The sequence below is a fragment of the Macrobrachium nipponense genome, chromosome 28, assembly GCF_015104395.2.
Source record: "Macrobrachium nipponense isolate FS-2020 chromosome 28, ASM1510439v2, whole genome shotgun sequence".
Taxonomy (NCBI): Eukaryota; Metazoa; Arthropoda; class Malacostraca; order Decapoda; family Palaemonidae; genus Macrobrachium; species Macrobrachium nipponense.
The window spans coordinates 31,929,299-31,949,460 of NC_087217.1; the positions used below are offsets into that span (position 1 = coordinate 31,929,299).

General features: G+C 36.5%; 1 protein-coding gene across 5 annotated transcripts in view; it reads right to left on the reverse strand.

Annotated features, from left to right (window-relative positions):
• Positions 1-20,162, reverse strand: part of LOC135201650 (cullin-1-like) — a 238,130-nt gene that overhangs the window by 16,147 nt on the left and 201,821 nt on the right. For all 5 annotated transcript variants that reach the window (XM_064230750.1, XM_064230751.1, XM_064230748.1 and 2 more), the window contains 2 exons: positions 13,663-13,845; positions 540-710 (listed from right to left, as the gene is read on the reverse strand). In XM_064230750.1, the coding sequence (XP_064086820.1) occupies positions 540-710; positions 13,663-13,845 (354 nt within the window). The remainder of the gene's footprint in view (positions 1-539; positions 711-13,662; positions 13,846-20,162) is intronic.

Here is a 20,162-nt window from a genome sequence, read left to right on the forward strand (position 1 = left end):
ACCAATAGCTATGTAATTACTTGGTACATTACTTGTATAAAACTTGCCAGTGGTAAAAGACACCATTCTGGTTTACAGTTAATAGAGAAAAAATTTTCTTTTACCACTTGTTGTAAATTTATTTTTCATGATAGAATGCCGAGTTTGGGGCAATTCTGAAACCATTAATTTACATCGTTATCTTTCAGAAAAGTAAAAGAAAAAAATTATAGTCTGAATAAACTGAAATTAGCTGAGAACATGAATCTCATTTTTCTTAACTATTAAAACATTCAAAACCAAAAAATTCTTTTAATACTAAGAAATATGACAAACTTCCCCTCAATGTATTATTGCAGTTTATGTAATTTACAATTTTTTACTTTGAGCTGGTTATATTTCAACAGCATAAGTTTATTTAATTATTCTGCAAATCTTGACTTTACATAGATACAGTATACAATGTATGTGCTACATCTCTAAACATTACTGCATACATGTGTTAGATGGGTTTTTCCTCTAAAATCAAAATAATAGCCAATGGAAAACTGGTAACTGACCTTGATGGTTGGTACCCGAGGTTTAAACCGAGGAGTAAGCTGATTAAGGACTTCCATTAGAAGCTGCTGATGTTTACAGACTTTTCTCATTTTCATTATTCGCACAATAGCAGCCTGTATAAGTAGCTTCCTATCTTCTTCGATGTGTTTGTGAGTTAGTTCTTGCTCAATCTGAAAAGATTACAAGTTTTTCAGTAAAATCTATAAAACACAGGAAAACATGGCTATTTATGAAATAGTTAACTACACCAGAAAGACAATGTTCTCAACTCTCACAGGCCTGTTCATTATGGTTTTTACATATGACCTTGTCTGACTGTTTCTTCTTATATGTTTGTAATGGTTTATGTTATTATTTTATTTTGTTTGGTATACTGATCTTGTTTTGTTACTCAAGCTGGAGGAGAGGTGTCTAGAGAGAATCTACCTCTAATTTCTAAACTTGCTTTCCTTACAAGTACACAAGGCTGCACCTCCTCTATGGATCAAAAACATACCACACAGATCTTCATAATACCAATAGAATGCTACAGGGTCAGTTTTCACCTGATTACATCCCATCTTCAACATGAAAGTATTCACTGTGAGATACCATTTTCTAGCAGCATCATTAAGACCATATACACATTTTTTTCCAAAGTACATTACATCACCATCACAGCCAGCTTCAACAGGTGGGGTAAGATACACTTCATGCTCAAACTGTTCACTCCGTAGGTATGCAGCCTTAATATCAATTGAAGAAAAAAAATTACTTCAGGAAACCGGTTTTACTTAGGAACACGATGATCCTATCAAATACAAAATCTTTCCTCTCGGCAAGAAAGCTTTTTAATGTTGAGTTTCGAAAATAAAAGTTTCTTTGATGGTTCCAAATTCGACACTCAACTAATAAGTGTTGGACAGTCATTGGTGTCTGGCATGTACATTTCATTGGGTCTGGATGTGGATTTGACATCAAATGACTGTGTGAAAATCTAGTATGGCCTTTACGTAGTCTTGTTAGTAACACTTCTTTAGCTCTTTCTTTTTGAGATGACATCCATGAATTAACTTCATTTTTTATATTTCCCAGTTTGTTTGTAGTTGGCACTGCTGTCCAATCTGTTTGCCAGTCTTGATCTATTAGAAGGTTAATTGAAGTTATCCAGTCTGATACTGGGGTATGTCATTGTTGATGGAATAGTGCAAGCTAATCTGGCTGCTGTATCTTTTTTGTTTCCTTCAATTCCCACATGTGCTAGAATCAAACATATTTTTATTAATAGTCCTGATTGAATAAGTTGGTGTATTTTTATTTGGATTTCTAGTACAAGGTGATTTGTGGACTTGTATTTGTTTATAACATCAATAGCACTTTATGAGTCACTGAAAATATGGTGGGAATTGCTGTCTTCTCAGATATTATGTCTAGTGCTATTCGTATAGCTGTGAGTTCAGCTGTGCATACTGATGATATTGGGGGAAGACTTACCTTAACTAACTTATCTTCTGAGAATGCTGAAGCTCCTACTCCAATGTTGTTTTTTAATCCATCTGTATAGATCAAAAGTTGAACTTCCTTTCTTCTGATGTGCTCCAACGCATGTTAGCAGTACATCTCTGTATTTGCCATATTTATTTTTAGAAGATATGATAGAGCAGTACATATTTTTACTCTTTTCAAAGTCCAAGGTGGTGGGAGTTCCATTGCTGGATGGAAAATTGGTTTAATATTATGTGAATTTATTAAATATCTGGTTCTTTGTGGTTCTTGGTTTTCTGATCTTTGATTAAAATTTTCAATGCAGGTAGCAGCGGGAGATGTTCCTGCTTGAAGGGAAAGGTCCCTACGCATAGTTATCAAGTTACGATGATGTTTTAGGGGTAATATACCTGCTTCTACTAACAGGGAGTTCACAGGGGATGATCGAGATGCTCCCATGCACAAAAATATTCCTTCATTATGCAATGCATCTAGTGCTTTAATGTAGTTTCTGAGGCAGATGAATATAAGCATGGTGTTACATCCAGTTCCCCATTTGGTGTGATAGTTTTTTCAATATGGCAAGGGCTTTTATATATTTGAGGTGTGTTTTCCATTTCAGGTGCTGATCAAACACCATTCCTATAGTTCGACAGATCTAAACTGATAGATTTGTTTTCGTCTTTGGGTAAAAACCCTGTTGCCACATTTACTTTATAACACATGAATCAATAAATCGGTAGTTTAAAGTTTTTAGCATGTTTTGCTGGACTTGAGCGTTCACATATTGTGATTATAATTTTATTTGTAAATAACATGAGAAATCGCATTTATAAACGTGACAGATGTTTAAAAAAACGTTGCCACGTTTCCTGTTACCTTTGACAGGCGAAATGCAGGTGGGCCAAGCCTATTAAACCATGAAGTTTAAAGGAATTATCTCTTAAGCTACCCTTTGTATAAGCCCCACCGCCCGGTCTAGCTGAGAACTCTAGCGCCAAAAAGAATGAACTCTTGCTTTAACAATAGTCAGTAGGAAAATTAATTTATTCCTACAGAAAGCACGCTGTGAAACGGGCAAATGCAGTTAAGCATTCCGAAAACTTGCAAACAGGCGATGCTGCAAAGGATAGCTGTTATTAAAGTAAGATCATCTGATGACGAAGATTTTTCGTAATGTACATTTTGTATAGAATCATATTATTACAATTCCCGCAAAAATTATTGTAAATAATTTTTTTCTTCTAATGAGGAGTTTATGTGCAACAACCTTATAAAAAGTAAAAATTGCTACACGCATTAGACCGTGAGTGAAAAAGGAAATGAAATTTAAGAAAATCATAACTTGATGAATTAGAATGAGGGAGAAACCTAAAATGAAGGGCAATGAAATCCAAAATATTACAAACTTGTTTAGGAAATGGATAGTAAGGCAGATGAAAAATTCCAATAATAAGATTATAAGGAAATGTCATAAGACATGCATACTGAATGGCAATTACCGATTTTTATTACTTTTAATGAAAAACATCATCATATAAAATATGCAATAATCATCATATAAAATATGCAATATAATAAGCAAAATTTAAGGGTTTAAGTCATAACAAATATAAAATTAAATAGCCCTCAAAAGTAATAAACAAATAAATAGGGATCGAGTTTACGGATTAGCATTTATGCGGTCAGTTTCATTAGGTACTGTCCCAAATATTGCCCCCCTGAGAGATGGCTGAGGACTTAAGAAGGGGACGATTTAAAGGTTAAGAGAGAACTGGCAACAAGGTTTTTCTCAAGGAAGTAAACAATCTATCAGTTTAGATCTGTCGGACTATAGGTATTTAACATTTGTGCAGAATTTAATTTCAGTACTATAAAGCTTAATTGTTTGTTGTTTTAAGCATCTTTTATCTTTATAGAAAATTATTGCATTTGTTTTATCTATTGAAAATTGGAATCCTACTAAATTTGCTAAGTTGGTAATATTTGTGATGGCTGTATTAAGGATTCTTTGGACATATCTTAGAGTGCTACTTTATAATAATACATGGCAAAGTCATCAATATACAAGGTGTTTTTAACTCCTTTTGGTAAATTTATTGTAATATCATTGATTGCTACAGCAAATAGAGCACAACTTAAGACACTGCCTTGGGGGGTCCCTTCTTCCAATTCATAAACATTTGAATAAGAATTTTCTATTCGAATTTGGAAACTTCTATCTGATAGAAAACTGTTAATAAAAATTGGTAAATGGCCTCTTATACCTTCAGAGTGAAGTTTTTGCCTGATATTGTCTCTCCATGTTTTATCATTTGCTTTTACTGTGTCAAAAAATATTACCGCTGTTAATTTTTTCTGATCAAATCCTTTTCTTATATGATCTTCTAGACAGGTCAAGTGGTTCAAGGGTTGATCAACCAGTTATTGATCTTGACTGCGTTGGTGTTAGAATTGAATTTTTAGTTATGACATATGTTAGTCGAGAATTATCCATTTTTTCTAATATTTTAAATAGACAGCTTGTCAAAGATATAAGTCTATAATTGGATGGATTACTTGAGTCTTTCCCAGGTTTGTTTATTGGGATAATGATAGCATGTTTCCACTTATCTGGAAGAATGTGTTTCATCCAGATGGTGTTATAGAATTTTATTAAATATGATTTGGGAATGGGGGCTAGTCTTTGTATCATTTCAAATGATATTTTAGCATGGCCTGGGGCTAATGGATGACATGAATCTAGAGCAATGTTTAATTCATCCATACTAAATGCATAATTATAATCTAGATCTTTGATAGTTTCAAAATAGAGTATAATATTTTTTCCCTGTGTTCTTATATTTTGAAAATGTTCATTTAGATTGGAGTAGACACTTATGATTTCAAAGTGTTTCCCTATTATATTAGAGATTTCATATGGGTCATGATATAGTTTCCTATTTTGGTTTATTGCACTTCTTGGGTGTCTTATATATTTTCTGTTAATTTTTCTTATCTTTTGCCAAATATCTTCCGTAAATGTATTTGTTGACAAGCTTGAACCATAATTTTTCCATGATATTTTCTAAGATATTACAAGTTTTTTAAATTTGGCATTATATTTTTTATATAAAGGTTTAATATTATTGATTGCTATAAAGGTTTAATATTATTGATTGCTATGTTGATGACCACTATCTTGTTTAGTATATTTGTATGGTTGGGCAATTTGTTGAGGACTTTGAGCCATGTCTTAAGTCTGCTAAGAGTTTGACTTGATACGTATTTCATTTGGCTTAAAGTTGCTAAGGTTGGAGTTCACCTTGGGACAGGGGATTTATTTGGGTATTGCCTTGCTTTAGGTATGCTTTTATCAGCAGCATTTATCATAAAATCCATGAAGAATTCACAAACTGTATTGTGGTTTTGGTTATACGGAAATGGTGGTCTATTTCTGTTATGTAGATTGTAAATGTCTCAATTTGCTTTTTGGATATTATATTTTGCAGGTGGCAATATTAAATTATTATTCAAATAAGAAAAGGTTAAGTGGGTATTGGAGAAGTAAGTTGGCACATCACTTTCATTTAGGCAGCATAGGTCATGCTCCAATGCATATTTCTCTATGTTTGTTCCTGGTGCGTAAGCAGAGTGAATGTTATCCTAAAGGGGACTATGAGCATTACATTAAAATCTCCAACTACAAGTAAGGGTTCATGTAGATTATTAATTAATGCTGGTAGATTACTGAAATTTGAACTAAAATTTGGTTGGTTGTTTAAGTTACAAATTGTGATCATATTTTTATCCTACATATATAATTTGATAGCTGTTATCTGATATGATAGTTAGGTAAAAAGTTCATTGGTGATACTATTATGAACATATATTGCTGTGCCCAGTTTTCCACCATCAGTTGGTGAATAACAAGCAATTTTGTACTGTTGAATGTTTGTGGGGTTAGATCCTGTGTTGTAGGCATATACATACTGGGTTGTGGTTTCAAAGGATTCTTTGTAATTCACCCAGACGTAGTCAGGTTAAGAGGCCACTTATATTCTATTGAATACTTTCATATTCCATTGTTGGGAGGGAATTGGTGTTATTCTGTAAATTGATTGCCAATTTTAGTTTGTCTCGAAGTTTATATGCTTTTGAATTTATTTGTGGTTTTTTAATTGCTGTATTTGTATGTTGATTATTAGATTCAGCAGTTGTTAGTTTTTCATAATTGAATATTAATGTCTATTTTTAAAAATAATTTTATAATTTCCTTTTTGTATTCTAAGGATTCAGATCAATTCATTCTCATGTTGGTGTGTTAAAGGGCATTTCCTTAATTTAATAAAATTGTCTATACAATTTTGTATTGTGTCCTCTGTCTTGTTGGTCAGTTGGTTATATGTACCTATGAAGCACTCATTACAACCACAAGACGAAGCATATTTGGGGATGTTAGTTATTGGTTCAGAAGTATTTGATCTTCTAGCTTTAGAAATTTCTGGTTTTTAATTCTATTGGTCCTTTTCTGTAATGATAAGGAAAGTTGGTTTGAGGGGTTATATTTACTTTATTGTTATTAGTGGAATGTTTGGGTATTGTGGATGATTGGAGTGTGATAGTTATATTTTGGTTTGGTTTAATGGTATGACTTTCATTAGCATTATCTGTTGGGAATTGTAAGGAGTGATTAATTGATTCTTTACTGTCCAGATGTTGGCTGTTTGATTGGGATTGAGGGAAATTGTGTATTTCCACTTGTGATGAGGTTAGTACAATTTCTTTTCTAAAATGTTCTCCTGGTGTAGCTGGGAGTTTCTTTGGAATTATTGTAATTTTCAATATTCACTTTTTTTTCCCTTGGGTGGGGTTTGTTCCAGTATTCTTTTCTTTTTGTCAGTTCGATTATTATTATTGTTATTTGACTCCTCTTCCATTGGAAGTTCTTTTCCATGGATATCTGAATCTTCAATGTTAGTAGTGGTAGAGGTGGATATATCATCACGCTTGTTTCGGGGTTCAGTATTACTGATATGAGAATAGTACGCTTATATTACCTTGTATGATATTGTGATCGATATTTAGATTTTTAGTTACATTCGCGAAGGAGTAGCTTTTAGGTGGATTACTGACTCCTCTTACTTTTAGCTTGAGTCTAGCTTCATTGACTGACATTCCTGTTCTATTTATCAACAAATGGAGCTCTGTGTTGTATTGATAAAAAGAGCATTCCTTAGATTTAGCGTGATGGGATTGTCCACAGTTAATCATACTGCTTTATTATGGCATTTTTTGTATGTGTCCATACTTTGAATACTGAGTGCATTAAAGTGGTTTTGGTATAAATAGATGCACTTCTCTATTTTATCCAAGAATTTTTATTTTGAGTGGGAGATCTTGGCCTGTAAATTTTATTTTTGCAATATTAATTTGTTTATTTTTATCTTTCCTACTTGGAACTGAGTAGACTTCTAAATCATGTATATTATTGTATCTTAACTTAAGGGAGTCAAGTATCAAGTATTTTGAGGGTAGTCCTTTTTCTTCAATGTTGGGTAAAATGAATGTGCCCTGTATATAATTTAATGTTTCACGACTTATTATTGATATCTTAGTGCCATTTATTTCTTTATATTTAAAGAGGTGGTGGGTTGTTTTTTCATGTTACTTGAAGTAACCATTAGTTTTCTTTGATATATCAAAATTCCATTTCTTGTGTTGGACATATGTTCAATAATTTGTTTTCTAGTATTACTGTTAGTATTTTATTTTCAGCTTCAAGTACTACAAATCTTGACCAGTTATCTGGTCCAAAAAGATTATCAAAATGCACCAGTGTTGCTTAAAGACAATTTCTATTTCTTTTTGGACCTTGCCTGATGTGGGTTATCTGTGTATCAGATTTGTTTCCTTTCTCTGTAACTTATGGTTCCATCGTTATAATATTTGAAGTTTCTGATTGGTTTTGACTTTGTAGAATTTCTGTAGGCCCTGACAAGTGTTTTGGATCATATAATATATTTGGAACTGGATATTCCTTTGCCGCACTATTACCTTGAACTGACCGAGGGAGATTCAGGGATAAACTTCCAATGGTCATCAACTGTGCCGAATTTTATCCATCAAGGGGTCCAGGGGTACTAAAACTTTAGGCAAATCTATCATAAAAATGTGAGAACGCAAAAGAAAAAAAATAATAAATTTTGAAAAGATATCACTGGCTATTTGTGAAGTTAAATCTTTCGCCAATGGCACAAGTGAGAAATGACTCCCAAATGTCTACATCCCTACCCTACCCGCACAAGGGGATGGCATAACATGATTAGTATGGCCCAAATGTAAGCAATACCCGCTTGGTAGGACTAAGAGTATTACGAAAATACGATTATCCCCATTCTAATCACATCATGGACAAACAAGACAGAATGCTGAGAGTTCTACTCCTAGAACCAGGGCCCCCTGGAATCCGTAGTCCAGCTCCACAAAATAATTCCGCCTGGAAAACCAGGTCTGAACATTGTCAGGTAGATGATGGATCTACCACAGTTCCCACTATTTACCTTTGGATTTAACTCGAATCCAAGTTATGATATGTTTTCTTATTTATTAGATATGGAAAATTTTGACAAAAGTGGAAAAATCCACAGATATTAACCCAAAAATATATACAATGTCATATGGGACTCTTGGGCTCGAACCTAGAAGAAATTCCTGAGATTTGAGAGCCCCTCACCACACCAAGGTGGTCTCAAAATGAAGGATTGGCCGTGCTTTAATTTTCTTTTTCCCATCACTGTTTTCCTTTTCTGTCACCACCCATCGTACTGACAACGCCTTCTGACCCAAGTTAGGAATTTCCTCATAAACACTAACATTCTTGCAGGATTTTAGTTGTTCTTATTTTGCTTTATCAAGTTCCTGACCTTGTGTTTCCACAAGCCATTACAATTTCACTGGGTTCCTGTACTTCATCTTCTAAAACTCGTACCCATTTTTCTACATTTCTGTTCCAGTCAATGGCTGTTATATGCCCATCTTTATGTTCAATATTTCTCCAACTACTATATTTTCCTGTAGATTTTTCAGCACAGCTGTGAACAGTTCCTATCTGCCATTCATCAGACTGTGTGTGCAGACCCAAAAGGTCTGTCATATTCTTACCTCATGCTCCACATAACCATCCTCAGAAGCATGTTAAAACTCAACTCTGCCACAGGGAAGTTTTAAACCCTAGTTGAAGACTCATCCTCAAGTTCATGTTGAGCAACAAAAGCTCTATTAGGGGCTGAAAAGGATGCTTCAGGTTAGTGACACCATGTACCCGATTAAGCACTTCTCCAAAGATATAACTCTGGAGGCCATGAGTATCATTTGGTTCCTCATCAGTCTCCATCAAAGGAAAGTGTTCCTGTGAAGAGTTCAATATTTCTTGGAGGTGCATGGTGTGCTAAGAATGCTATTAGTCTCAAGTAGAGCCAAGAGAGGTCAGACCAAGAACAAGTATGGCCTAAAAAAGCAGACAGCCAAGTGTTGAGAATGTTCAAAGCTTGTCTTTTTTACTTGTTAATAATGGAGATAGCAATAATCTATCATCCACAACAAGAAGGACAGATATCGATCCAAGTTATAAAAAATGAACCCCTAGAATGAAATGCAATGAATGATGGAGCAAGGGGTAATAAAGAACTGTCAGTGGTCTGGGAAAAATTAGTGTTAACAAACTCTATACTCTGTTTCAACTCATCTGTCCCCCAAAAATTAACATTCTGTGACATAGGGTCATGACAACACTATGTGATTTACTGCCTGCATACAGAGGCAGAGAGCAAAATGGTAAAGGAAAGACACAGAGAGAAAATAACAAACAAACGCTTATGGGAGACAAGAGAGAGAGAAAAACAAATGCCGAAAGGGAAAATAAACAAATGAAGAGGGAGACAAAGAGAAATAACAGCTATAGATATTCCATTGTCTTAAAGCAACATATTTTAGGACTAAGCCAAGACTTTTATTTTCAAACTTGATTAACTGACAAAATTCAATGTTTTTAATATAAAATTTTTTAATATTACCTATGTAATATAACCTGGTCACTGAAAAGTGCAAGTGAAGTTCCAAGTAAAATCAGCATACAGTAGAAAACCACATGTTAAATGCACCTCCAATGATGAATTTTCTTTGTTTTGACCATTAGGTGGTGGGGTAAAAAATCAACATGCTACATCCCAAGCCGAGGAGACTTTTGAGGTGGTCCAATTGCAGAAAAAACAAATCAATGGAACGAGGAACACATGCAAATGCACATGGTGTAAGAAAAAAATATTCTAAAAAAATTTTCCCTGCCTTCCACGAGAAGCTGAAAATGACAACTAATTACGGGGCCTCTTTTACAAGACTATCATAAATTTTACCAATTTATAGATGTTTTTTCTAATAAATAATTTTACGTTTTCTGAAATTATAATTACAGCTCATGCAATATCAGTAACAACTTCTGAGCATATTTATTGTAAAATAATTACGTAAATTTATTGAGATCGAAGATTCAGTAACTTTTTGGGATTATATATGCCTTTTCTAATATTTCTGTGAACTTTTATTTGCAAAATTATAATTATAACTGACACTATCATAAAAGATAAGAACTAAAAGCAACAGCAACCCCTGATTATATTTATGAGCAAATATATAAGAAGAGATAATGTGAGAGAGAGGCAGTACATCTTGCCTTGAAGTCAAGTACACAACTAACTCTGTAATGACGTGCCCACTCCATCTAGACCAGTCTAAAACTTGCCATTAGTGAATTTATGGGCTATGGATGTAATGGCACCTCTTTCCCGCCTGATTCCCCCAAAATCGATGGCGAGTAATAATGTTACTCACCAAAAGTAAATCTGTCAATCACCCAAAACCCATTATTATTACTCATGAAGGTGGTACTGATTACCCTAGTGTAGGCTACGCTATATTTGAGATCATTTTTCCACCAAACAGTGGGTTTTTGGGAACCTAACCCCTTCATATGTAGGAGAATCACTGTATTTCGAACCAACTGATTATCTAGTTTACACTAATATTCGACTGCGTACTGCGTCCTACAAGAAAAACTGTATTAACATGTTTTTTCATTTACAATACAGTGGTACCTCGAGATACGAAAGGCTCAACTTACGAAAAACTCGAGATACGAAAGCCAATACGAAAAATTTAACGCCTCTACATACAAAAAGTTTTCAAGATACGAAAGGTTTCTGTAAAGTCCGAGATTCGCCCGAACCACCGATAACAATTTTGAAACTCGCGCGCCGCCAACTTAGTAGACTCGCCACCATCCTCCTGCTCTCCCATTGGTTCCTGATGCTAGTCGCGGCCATGAGATCCTTCTCTCCTATTGGCCAGCGTCCCTCCCATCATGCATCTATGTACGTGGTGGCGTGCCTCGGCCACTCGGTACCAGCATTGTTATAGTAAGCACGCGGTATTCGTTTCGGGATCGTCAATGTGTATTTTAAAAAAAAATTTCTCATGTCTTTTCACAGAAAATAGAAAAAGAAGAGCACCTCTTGAGTGACGACATATATGATATGATTGACCAAGATCTCTCTCGTGGGATAAGTGACCAAGATCTCTCACATGGGATAAGTGATCAAGGTCGTTCTCATGGGATAACTGGAAACTTTGCAAGGTTGGTAGAATCACCACTCCCTGCTGAACAGAGGGTGTTGACCAATCATTTACAACATGCTTACCAGTATAATCAAGGCACTTCAGTTTATGTTGAAGGTCAGCAGCCGAACATTCAGTACCCAAATCAGTTGCAGAGAGAGCATTTGGTTGAACAGGGTTTTAATGGACACCAGGGCCAACAGTCATGAGGTGCAACAATTAGTAGATAGTTATCAAGACGGGCAGCCATTAATGAACACTACGCGTTTATATAAAAAATAAGACACCCCGAAAAGGCTCACACAGGTCGTATGCTTGCGCAGTTTGATGACGTTCGCCCGAGTCGTTTCAGGAACCTTGTGAAAAGTAGGCAGAAGCAATCTTCCTTGGATTGTTATTTCTTAAAGAGGCCTTTAGCATTAGTAGGAGTAAGCAAAAAGGAAGAACCAAGTGATAAAAAACAGAAAGTTTGAAAGTGGTGATGAAGTTGAAATTCTGTATCTAGCCGCTTTTCATAAAGTGCAATCGTTTGTCCTCCTCCTCCTCTGCCGCCACTTTCGGAGACAGCCTCACTCGAAAGGTAAGCTTCCACCTTTTACATACAATATTTCTTGTATACCATGTACACTAATACACTTTATTTACAGGTTTTTTTGCATTTTGTTATTAATTTAGGTATTGAATGGTCCAAATTGTTGTAGTATTTAATTGTTTATAGGTCAATTTAGCTTTATTATGAAATTTACTGGGGTGTTTATGGAGGGCTTGGAACGAATTAGCCATTTTACATGTAAAATGTGGTCCGAGATACGAAAACCTCATGATACGAAGGGCTCCTCTGAACAGATTAATTTTGTATCTCAAGGTACTACTGTATATAGTTTAATTATAACCATACTCGGCAAAATAAAAGAATAAAGCATTTCAGCATAAAATTTAGCTTAAAAGAATAAAGCATTTTAGTATAAAATTTAGCATAAAAGATGTATAAAGTCGTACGTCACCTCAGTAATGTCACGCGCTGTTAACTTCAGACTGAATGAGACATTACTCTGTGCAATGAAGCTGAAGGCCTGGATGACACTATGCTCCACGCCACTGATTCCAAGTTCCAGACTAATTGTGAATCATAGATTTTGTTTATAAATTTTGCCCCCTCCCCAAAAATCCAATGTGGTGCAACAAAAGACCCAGTTCACAACTGGCAGCCACATTTCAATGGGGTCCTTCAATTGCCCTCTGGCAAATGCCTCTTGCTAGTATAAAATTATTCCTCAAGAACTAGGAAAATTTCTAAACCAGAAAAATAATTTTTTCTGCAACACTTGCTATTTTGCCTCCTGAATACGTCAAAAAATCACTACCCAAGAGCATAAAATCACTACTCCAGAGCGTAAGGGTTAATAGCATGAATGAAAAACAATAAGTACAGTATGCCAGTGAGCATAATTTGCAAGTGTATTGTTTACAATTCGATTCATGAATTCTATTCATGACTTGATGACTTTTATAAATTAAAGACAAATTTATAAAGAAAAGATATAACTGAAGTAGGTAGGTTAGACAATGGCAACATGAATGGGAGGTATATTTCTAAGAAATTGACACCTAGCAATGACAAGTCTATAGAAATTTCCTGTTATAGTATATAGGAAGTTGTAATAAATAGCCTATAACAAAAGCTATAAAAAAAAATCTTAGGTAATCATGTTACTTGGCATATTTATAGTAGTTACATACATACATTTAACTGGACGGTTGCATAATATGTATACATATATTAAATACAGGAAATTTTAAATCGGAAAAGTGCAGACTGCCCCATTGGGATAAAAGTGACAACAATTCAGTTGTAACTGAAGCTCCGGACTTAAAAGTCAAGTCAAGTCAGATAATTCCCCATGGCCCTCCTCCTCCTCCTCCTCTGGTTGTTTGCATATGTGTACTACCAGTAGAGATAAAACTACAATACAATTTAAAATGATATTAATAGTACTGGGGTCTTACCTTCATTTCAGTTTTCATTGGCACATTGATATTAACCCTGAGTTTTTTGTTCTTGTAGCCAAGGAAAAGATTAACCCTAGAATCTAACGATATGTCTTCCTCATCCTCTGACACAAGGAGTCGACACTTGAGAAGAATCTGCACAACTTGCAATAAAATATCTTGTGAAATTCCTGTCATCTCCTGCAAAATCAATGTCACAATTAGGAACATTACATCAACTATACTTTATTTAGTGGACTGTTCACCAATTAAATGCCTATATCACCAAACCATAAAGATAAAAAATAAAAGTAGATAGATCTAATACACATTACTACACTATCACCAAAATTATCTGCACAGAAAACACACATATGACATGAATTCATTGAGGCCGTATACATCCCGTGGGTGCCAGATATCATTAGTTTGCAGATACTGCAAAAAAATACAAATAAAATTGTTGTAAAACATAGTATTTTGTAAACCTTTTTTTCCATTTTGATACAACAGTATTGTATTGTATACGGTTATAAACAACACAGTATTACAAACACTGAAATAACACTATGAAAATCAAAATGCATGGAAAAGAAAGATACAGTTGTGTACTTTATATATCACAAGGCAATTTAGTAAATCAGGTCAGATTCACCAGAACATAACTGTGGAGTATACTTTATAAAATGTATAAAATAAGAAACTCCCTTTTTCTCCTGTGAGCGATGCCAAAACTGCTTACCTATGCTGGAATTGAAAAATCTTTCTAGTATAATAATCCTTTATTATCTGGATTAATAAAGCCAGGGTCCGTCAGATATTGGCAAAATCTAGATAATGGTGAGTAAAAAAAAATCTAGGAGAGTTCAAGGGCAACTATGTACCCTTCCTCACCTAACTTTGTCAACACCACTCAACTATAAACACTCAATATGCTCATACACAAACCACCACCATCATACTTTACACTGAAAACTTTACGCAAAAAATTACCTACCTTCTTCCCAAAATTACCTACCTTTTTCCCAATATTTGTAACAAAATATACTACACAAACTCACTCTTTCTCTAAATAAAAAAATAGAAAATAAAGTAGAAATAAATGAGAATGCAGTAGTAACAATTAGCAAATATAATAAAGTAAAGAAGTATGTGATACCATACTTAGACTTAGGTGTAAGAATCTGTGTGTGTGTGTGTGTGTGTGTGTGTGTGTGTGTGTGTGTAAGCAACCACCAAAGTGCAATGTGTTGTCGCTCATCACAATGTGGGGCATACTTTGGAGGAGAGCCTGGATATATTGGAGTGCCAGCCATACCCCTCACATCTCCAAGATGTTAATGTGTTGCCTATGCTGCTGCTTGTCCCAAGTCCTGATATGCAAAAGCCATTCAGGTAGACGCCCAATCCCTTTCTTGATGTGTCTGAGAATATCAGCATTTCTGGGGGTAGGCAATTTACCTGTACCCCTTGCAGGTGGTTCTTCATATCCCTCCACTAATGAAGGTCCTCCAAAACTCTGTCACTTATAAATTCTGTATCCTGGCCTCCAAGTCTCTTCCCTCTCCTTTCTAATTGCCATTGTAGGGAAAGATGTAAGTCTGGGCCCTAGGTACCAACTTCTTAAAGGATACCAGAGAGCCTGCCAGAACCTGCCACTGCTTCACGGGTTGAAAAAGGTTCGACAGGAAGGATTTTGACACCATTAGTAGCTTGTCCAACTTTTCTTGTGATGGGCAGGTATTTGCCCTCAACATGTTAATCCACATAACCAGGTATTTGATTCTCTGCCTGGAAGATATGTCCAATTTTTTCTAGTTAATGAGAATTCCCAAGTCCTGGCACAGTGCCACAATCTTGTCCATCCTTCTCAGTCTTCTGTGCTGAGGGTGCCAGTATGAACCAGCCACCCAGGTGCCTTCTTCATAGTTTGATATCCTTCCTGTGGGTCCCTTCTGACACTGGAATACTCATGAGAAACCCGAGTTGTTGTGAGGTTGAAGCTGAGGGTCCAGAACTGTTACAGGATACCATGGGTGACAAACCACACAAACCTCCTTCAAGAGGAGTGTACTGAGATGTGGAGGAAAGTGTCCGGAAGGTCTACCAAGGCCGTGAAGTCTCCTTCCCTCATTAATGTTAGCATTAGGGAGGCAGCTGTAGAAGCCCAGTGTGCTGCTCTCTAACTCTTCCATCAAACCCTTTTGAAGTATGTCTCTAATCTCAGGCTGCAGGGCCCTGCCCTTGGGTGAGCTGTTCAAGTAGGAGAAGTAGTGATCAGTTTGATAGAAACAATGGTTTGTGGTAGAAGGGAAGAGCATTTCCCCTTCCAGAGGGTATGGACTTCCACTTCTCCACTTCACAACGCTGCCTTACCGACCACTTACTCCCCATACAGGCCACTCCCTTCTGCTGGCCTGGGGGGGAGGGGGGGAATGAGAGACTTTTTGTCTCATCTTGATCCTCCTACCTTCCCCATCCTGTTCCACCTACCATATCTACAGGGTTAAGTGGCACAAAACAACAAGCATGCATTATTTCCCTGTCTTTTTCCCTGAGGAACTGCTTAGTTCTGGGCTGGTAACTGGGGAGAAATGTTTGTCCACTGGAGATAGGTGGTGTATATAACATGGGCACATTGGGCCATCCTCTGAGGATTGGCTTGCCCATTGTTGAAGAGAGCAAGTCCTCAACATCTCTCCTGTCAACTACTGCCTAGTTCAATACATCAGGGGGGATGTAGTGAAGCATGTCCAGGAGAGGACTGTTCTCAGGTTCAGCCATCTATCCAGTGAAATCTGCTTCTGAACTTATGTTAAAAACATCTCTCCACCTGAGGGTAACATTAGCCCACACATGGGGTACATTTAGCCATGTAGAACAAAGCCTTATCCACCGAGGCAATATGTTCCCTATCGGAGTGACATTCTCTGGAGGAATGAGTTCCATCACTTTCACCCAAGCTCCCTGACACCTATCAAGCCAGGAGATGGCTTTCAATGTCCTTCCCAGTATAACCTCTAAATTAATAATCTCTCAACTAGTACAATTTGAGGAGAGTTGCTAGAAACTCTCCAATGAGACAGTACAAGAGAGGCAGCAACCTGTTGAACCCAATGTCCTCGGTAAGGCATAGGCATCTTCCAGTATGTAACGCTTTGCAGGTGGGGAACCAATGGAGTGAGTAAATTCTGTAACCTTGGCAAAGTAGCCACCTTCTGCTATCAGGCTATCCACATCCTTTATACCTACAGTAATTAATGGGGACCATGAAAGCTGTACAGTCTGCTGTCTCTCCTGGAGGCTTTTTGCCATATTTTATAAAAAGGAGATGGAGTGGTACACTTCCAGAACTTCAATGACCATTTCAAGGAGACCCAATGTTCTGCAGATTTGAAGAACTCCGTAGAGCCCTTCTCTTTGTCTGGTACCTCTACTAGTGAGGGCTCAATCCCATTTTCTAGGTGAGCCATTACTGTAAGAGTAGGAAGTTCCAGTACGGTAAGGTCTGCTTTGTTCTGTAAAGTGGTCGTCTGAATGTACCTGATGGGGGGAGGCTGTGTGGTAGTGAGTCTTACTGGCATTGTCCTAACTCGTTGACCAGGGCCATGAGTGGTAAGATTGAGGCGTGGACAGACCACTCTGTTCCTATCCAATTTCATGGAAGGTTGCCTTCATGCTCTGCTTCCTGATCAAGATCAGCAAACCTTGATGATCCTATTAACTGTCTCATTTTGATGAACAGTGTTTTTGGAGTAGTGAGCAAAGGAGCAGTACGCTGCTCTGTCCTGTTTGGCCTTTGAGATGAAAATTTTCCCCAATCTGCTACCAGAGCGAGAACAAGGAGATACTGAAGAGGAATAGCAGGATAAGTCATTCCTTTGTTGAAGGAGGTGACACCAACTCATCGAAGTGGTGGGACATGCTCCTCCTCGAGCAAACTTTCCAAGGTGAAGATTTGTTGAGGTTGCGTGACAGGACTGATGATGACCAAGAGGAGTCTACCCCTATTGCAGGGAATCACCATCTCAACCAGCTTGGAGGCTCTCAGGACCACTCTCCTCTCCTCTGCCAACTGACTGGCTGGGGAAGGATTGTACAGCAAATCCTGTCTTCTCCTCATATTGCTGCTTGGGCTACGGTCCTGTCACACTGTCTGCCAGCTTACTGTGATTCAGGTAATATCAGATAGATCTCCAAGACATGCTCAGCCTTCCTTTTACCTGATGACTTAGGCAGGGGGAAACAAATTTTTGGCAGGCGTGACTGGTAATGGAGAAGAATATGGAGGCAGAGAAGAGGGGCCCCTGGGGATGATCAGCATCGGTTCTCCAGAGAAGTGGGAGGTTTTCTTCCTATGTCTCATCTCATATTTTACCTAATGAGGAGACCACCACTCAGCACATTTCTTGCATGGAAAGCTTAAAGGAACATTTTCAACCCCTTACAAGAAATGCTACCGGGTGAGGGTCCGCCTATTAATAATAATAATAAGAGACATGAACTTACTACAAGACTCATCCTTGCCTATGCACCGACGCACTTCAAGCTTTAAACTTCCTTCCATCTCTGTGCACTGCAATGTCATGGAGGTAGAGAAAGGAAAAACACAATAAGCAAACACAAATTTGCGAGCATTTATGCCCATGTATAGACTAAAAACAAAAACAATAACACTTTCCCACACTGAATCTTCAGGGAAAAACTCACAACTGACCACTCACAGGAAGCAAACACTTTAGCACAGAAAAAACAATCTCTATATGGGAAGAGATGTATTCTTAGGTCTATTTATCAGAGGAGAATGACCAGACAATAATGAAGTACACAGGGGCACAAACAGCCATGCCACAAAGAATAAAGAAAACGGTATGAACGAACATGAGATGAAATCAGAATCGTGCAAAAGATGCAGTAGCTGCGAAGACAATAGAAGATAGACTGTCCAGGGTCACATGTGGCCATAGGCTTACCAATAGGATTTTGTTTTTCCAGAGATTATTTGGACAGCTGATAAGCACTTTATGCAAGAATAATCCATAGTATAAGGATGCATAGGTTTGTATGTGTCAGAACAACTATGAATTTTTCTGAGAGGGAAGTGTGGCCAAAGGCTCTTTGACAGGGACTTTGAAAGCTCTGACGATGAGATCAAAACTGAGACTGAACCTATCACGTGCGTATTGAGGAAACTTTGTCTCTGGGTAGGTCTATGGGATTAGAGGTGAGTGTCAAATGTACGAGTAATGGTGGAGGAACACAACATCAAACTGAACCACTCAGAGGAAGCAGCAACATATGGGGAAAAAGAATTTTTTTCTTCCCAGGTGGAGGAAAAGATATTCCTAGTTTGTTTATAACCCTTAAACGCTGAGCCTCTATTTGCCAAAGTGTCTCTCGTATGCCAGCGGCGTTCAGGAGTTAGCGCCGAAGCAGGATTTTTTTTTTTTTTTAAATCACAGCATGCTTAGTTTTAAAGATTAGGAGTTCATTTTTGGCTCCTTATTTCACCATTGCCTGAAGTTTAGTATGCAACCATCAGAAATTAAAAAAAAATATCATTACCATATATAAATATTGGAATATATGACAGTGCAAAAAAAAAATTTCGTATATAACTGTATACAAATCGCGCTGTGAGCAAAACGGGTAAAGCTAATGAGTTAATTTTTTTCGTTGTATTGTACATAAATTAGGATGATTTTGGTATATAACAAATTGCAAAACGATCTAAGCAACACACAAAAAATATTATCACAAAATGATGCATGAATTCGTAACGTACGGACGTTAAAAGTTTTTTCAAAAATTCACCATAGATTAAAATATTGTGCTACAGACTTCCTGTTTGTTGCCAAATGAAGGTAATTGATTGAATATTACTACACTGTAAGTGTTTTAGCTTACAATTGGGTTTTTCGACTATTTTGGTAGAGTTAAAATTGACCGAAGGCAAATTTTTTCTATTTATCATGATTTATATGAAAATATTTCAAAACTGATTAAAACTACAACCATGAGTTATTTTTCATTGTATTTTACATGAAATTGCACACATTTTTGTATATAAAACTTTACGTAACGACTAATATAACTGTGCAACAATTACGACAGTGACGAAAGAATTTCTGAGATTTTTGGCAGAGTTACCACGCGGACATAAGGAAGGTTTTTTCAAAATTCACCATAAATCAAAATATTGTGCCAGAGACTTCCAATTAGTTGCAAAATGAAGGTAAATGATTGAATGTTACTAGAATGTAAGAGTTTTAGCTTAAAATTGCATTTTTCGACCATTTCAGTCGAGTCAAAGTTGACCATAGGTTTAAATTTTGGCACTTATCGTGATTTATATGAAAATATTTCAAAACTAATAAAAGCTACAACCATGAGTTATTTTTTGTTATAATCTACATGAAATTGTGCAAATTTTCATGTATAACACTTTATATAACAGCTAATATAAAACAGTGCGAAAATTACGACAAAGTGATTAACCCTTTAACGCCGATTGGACA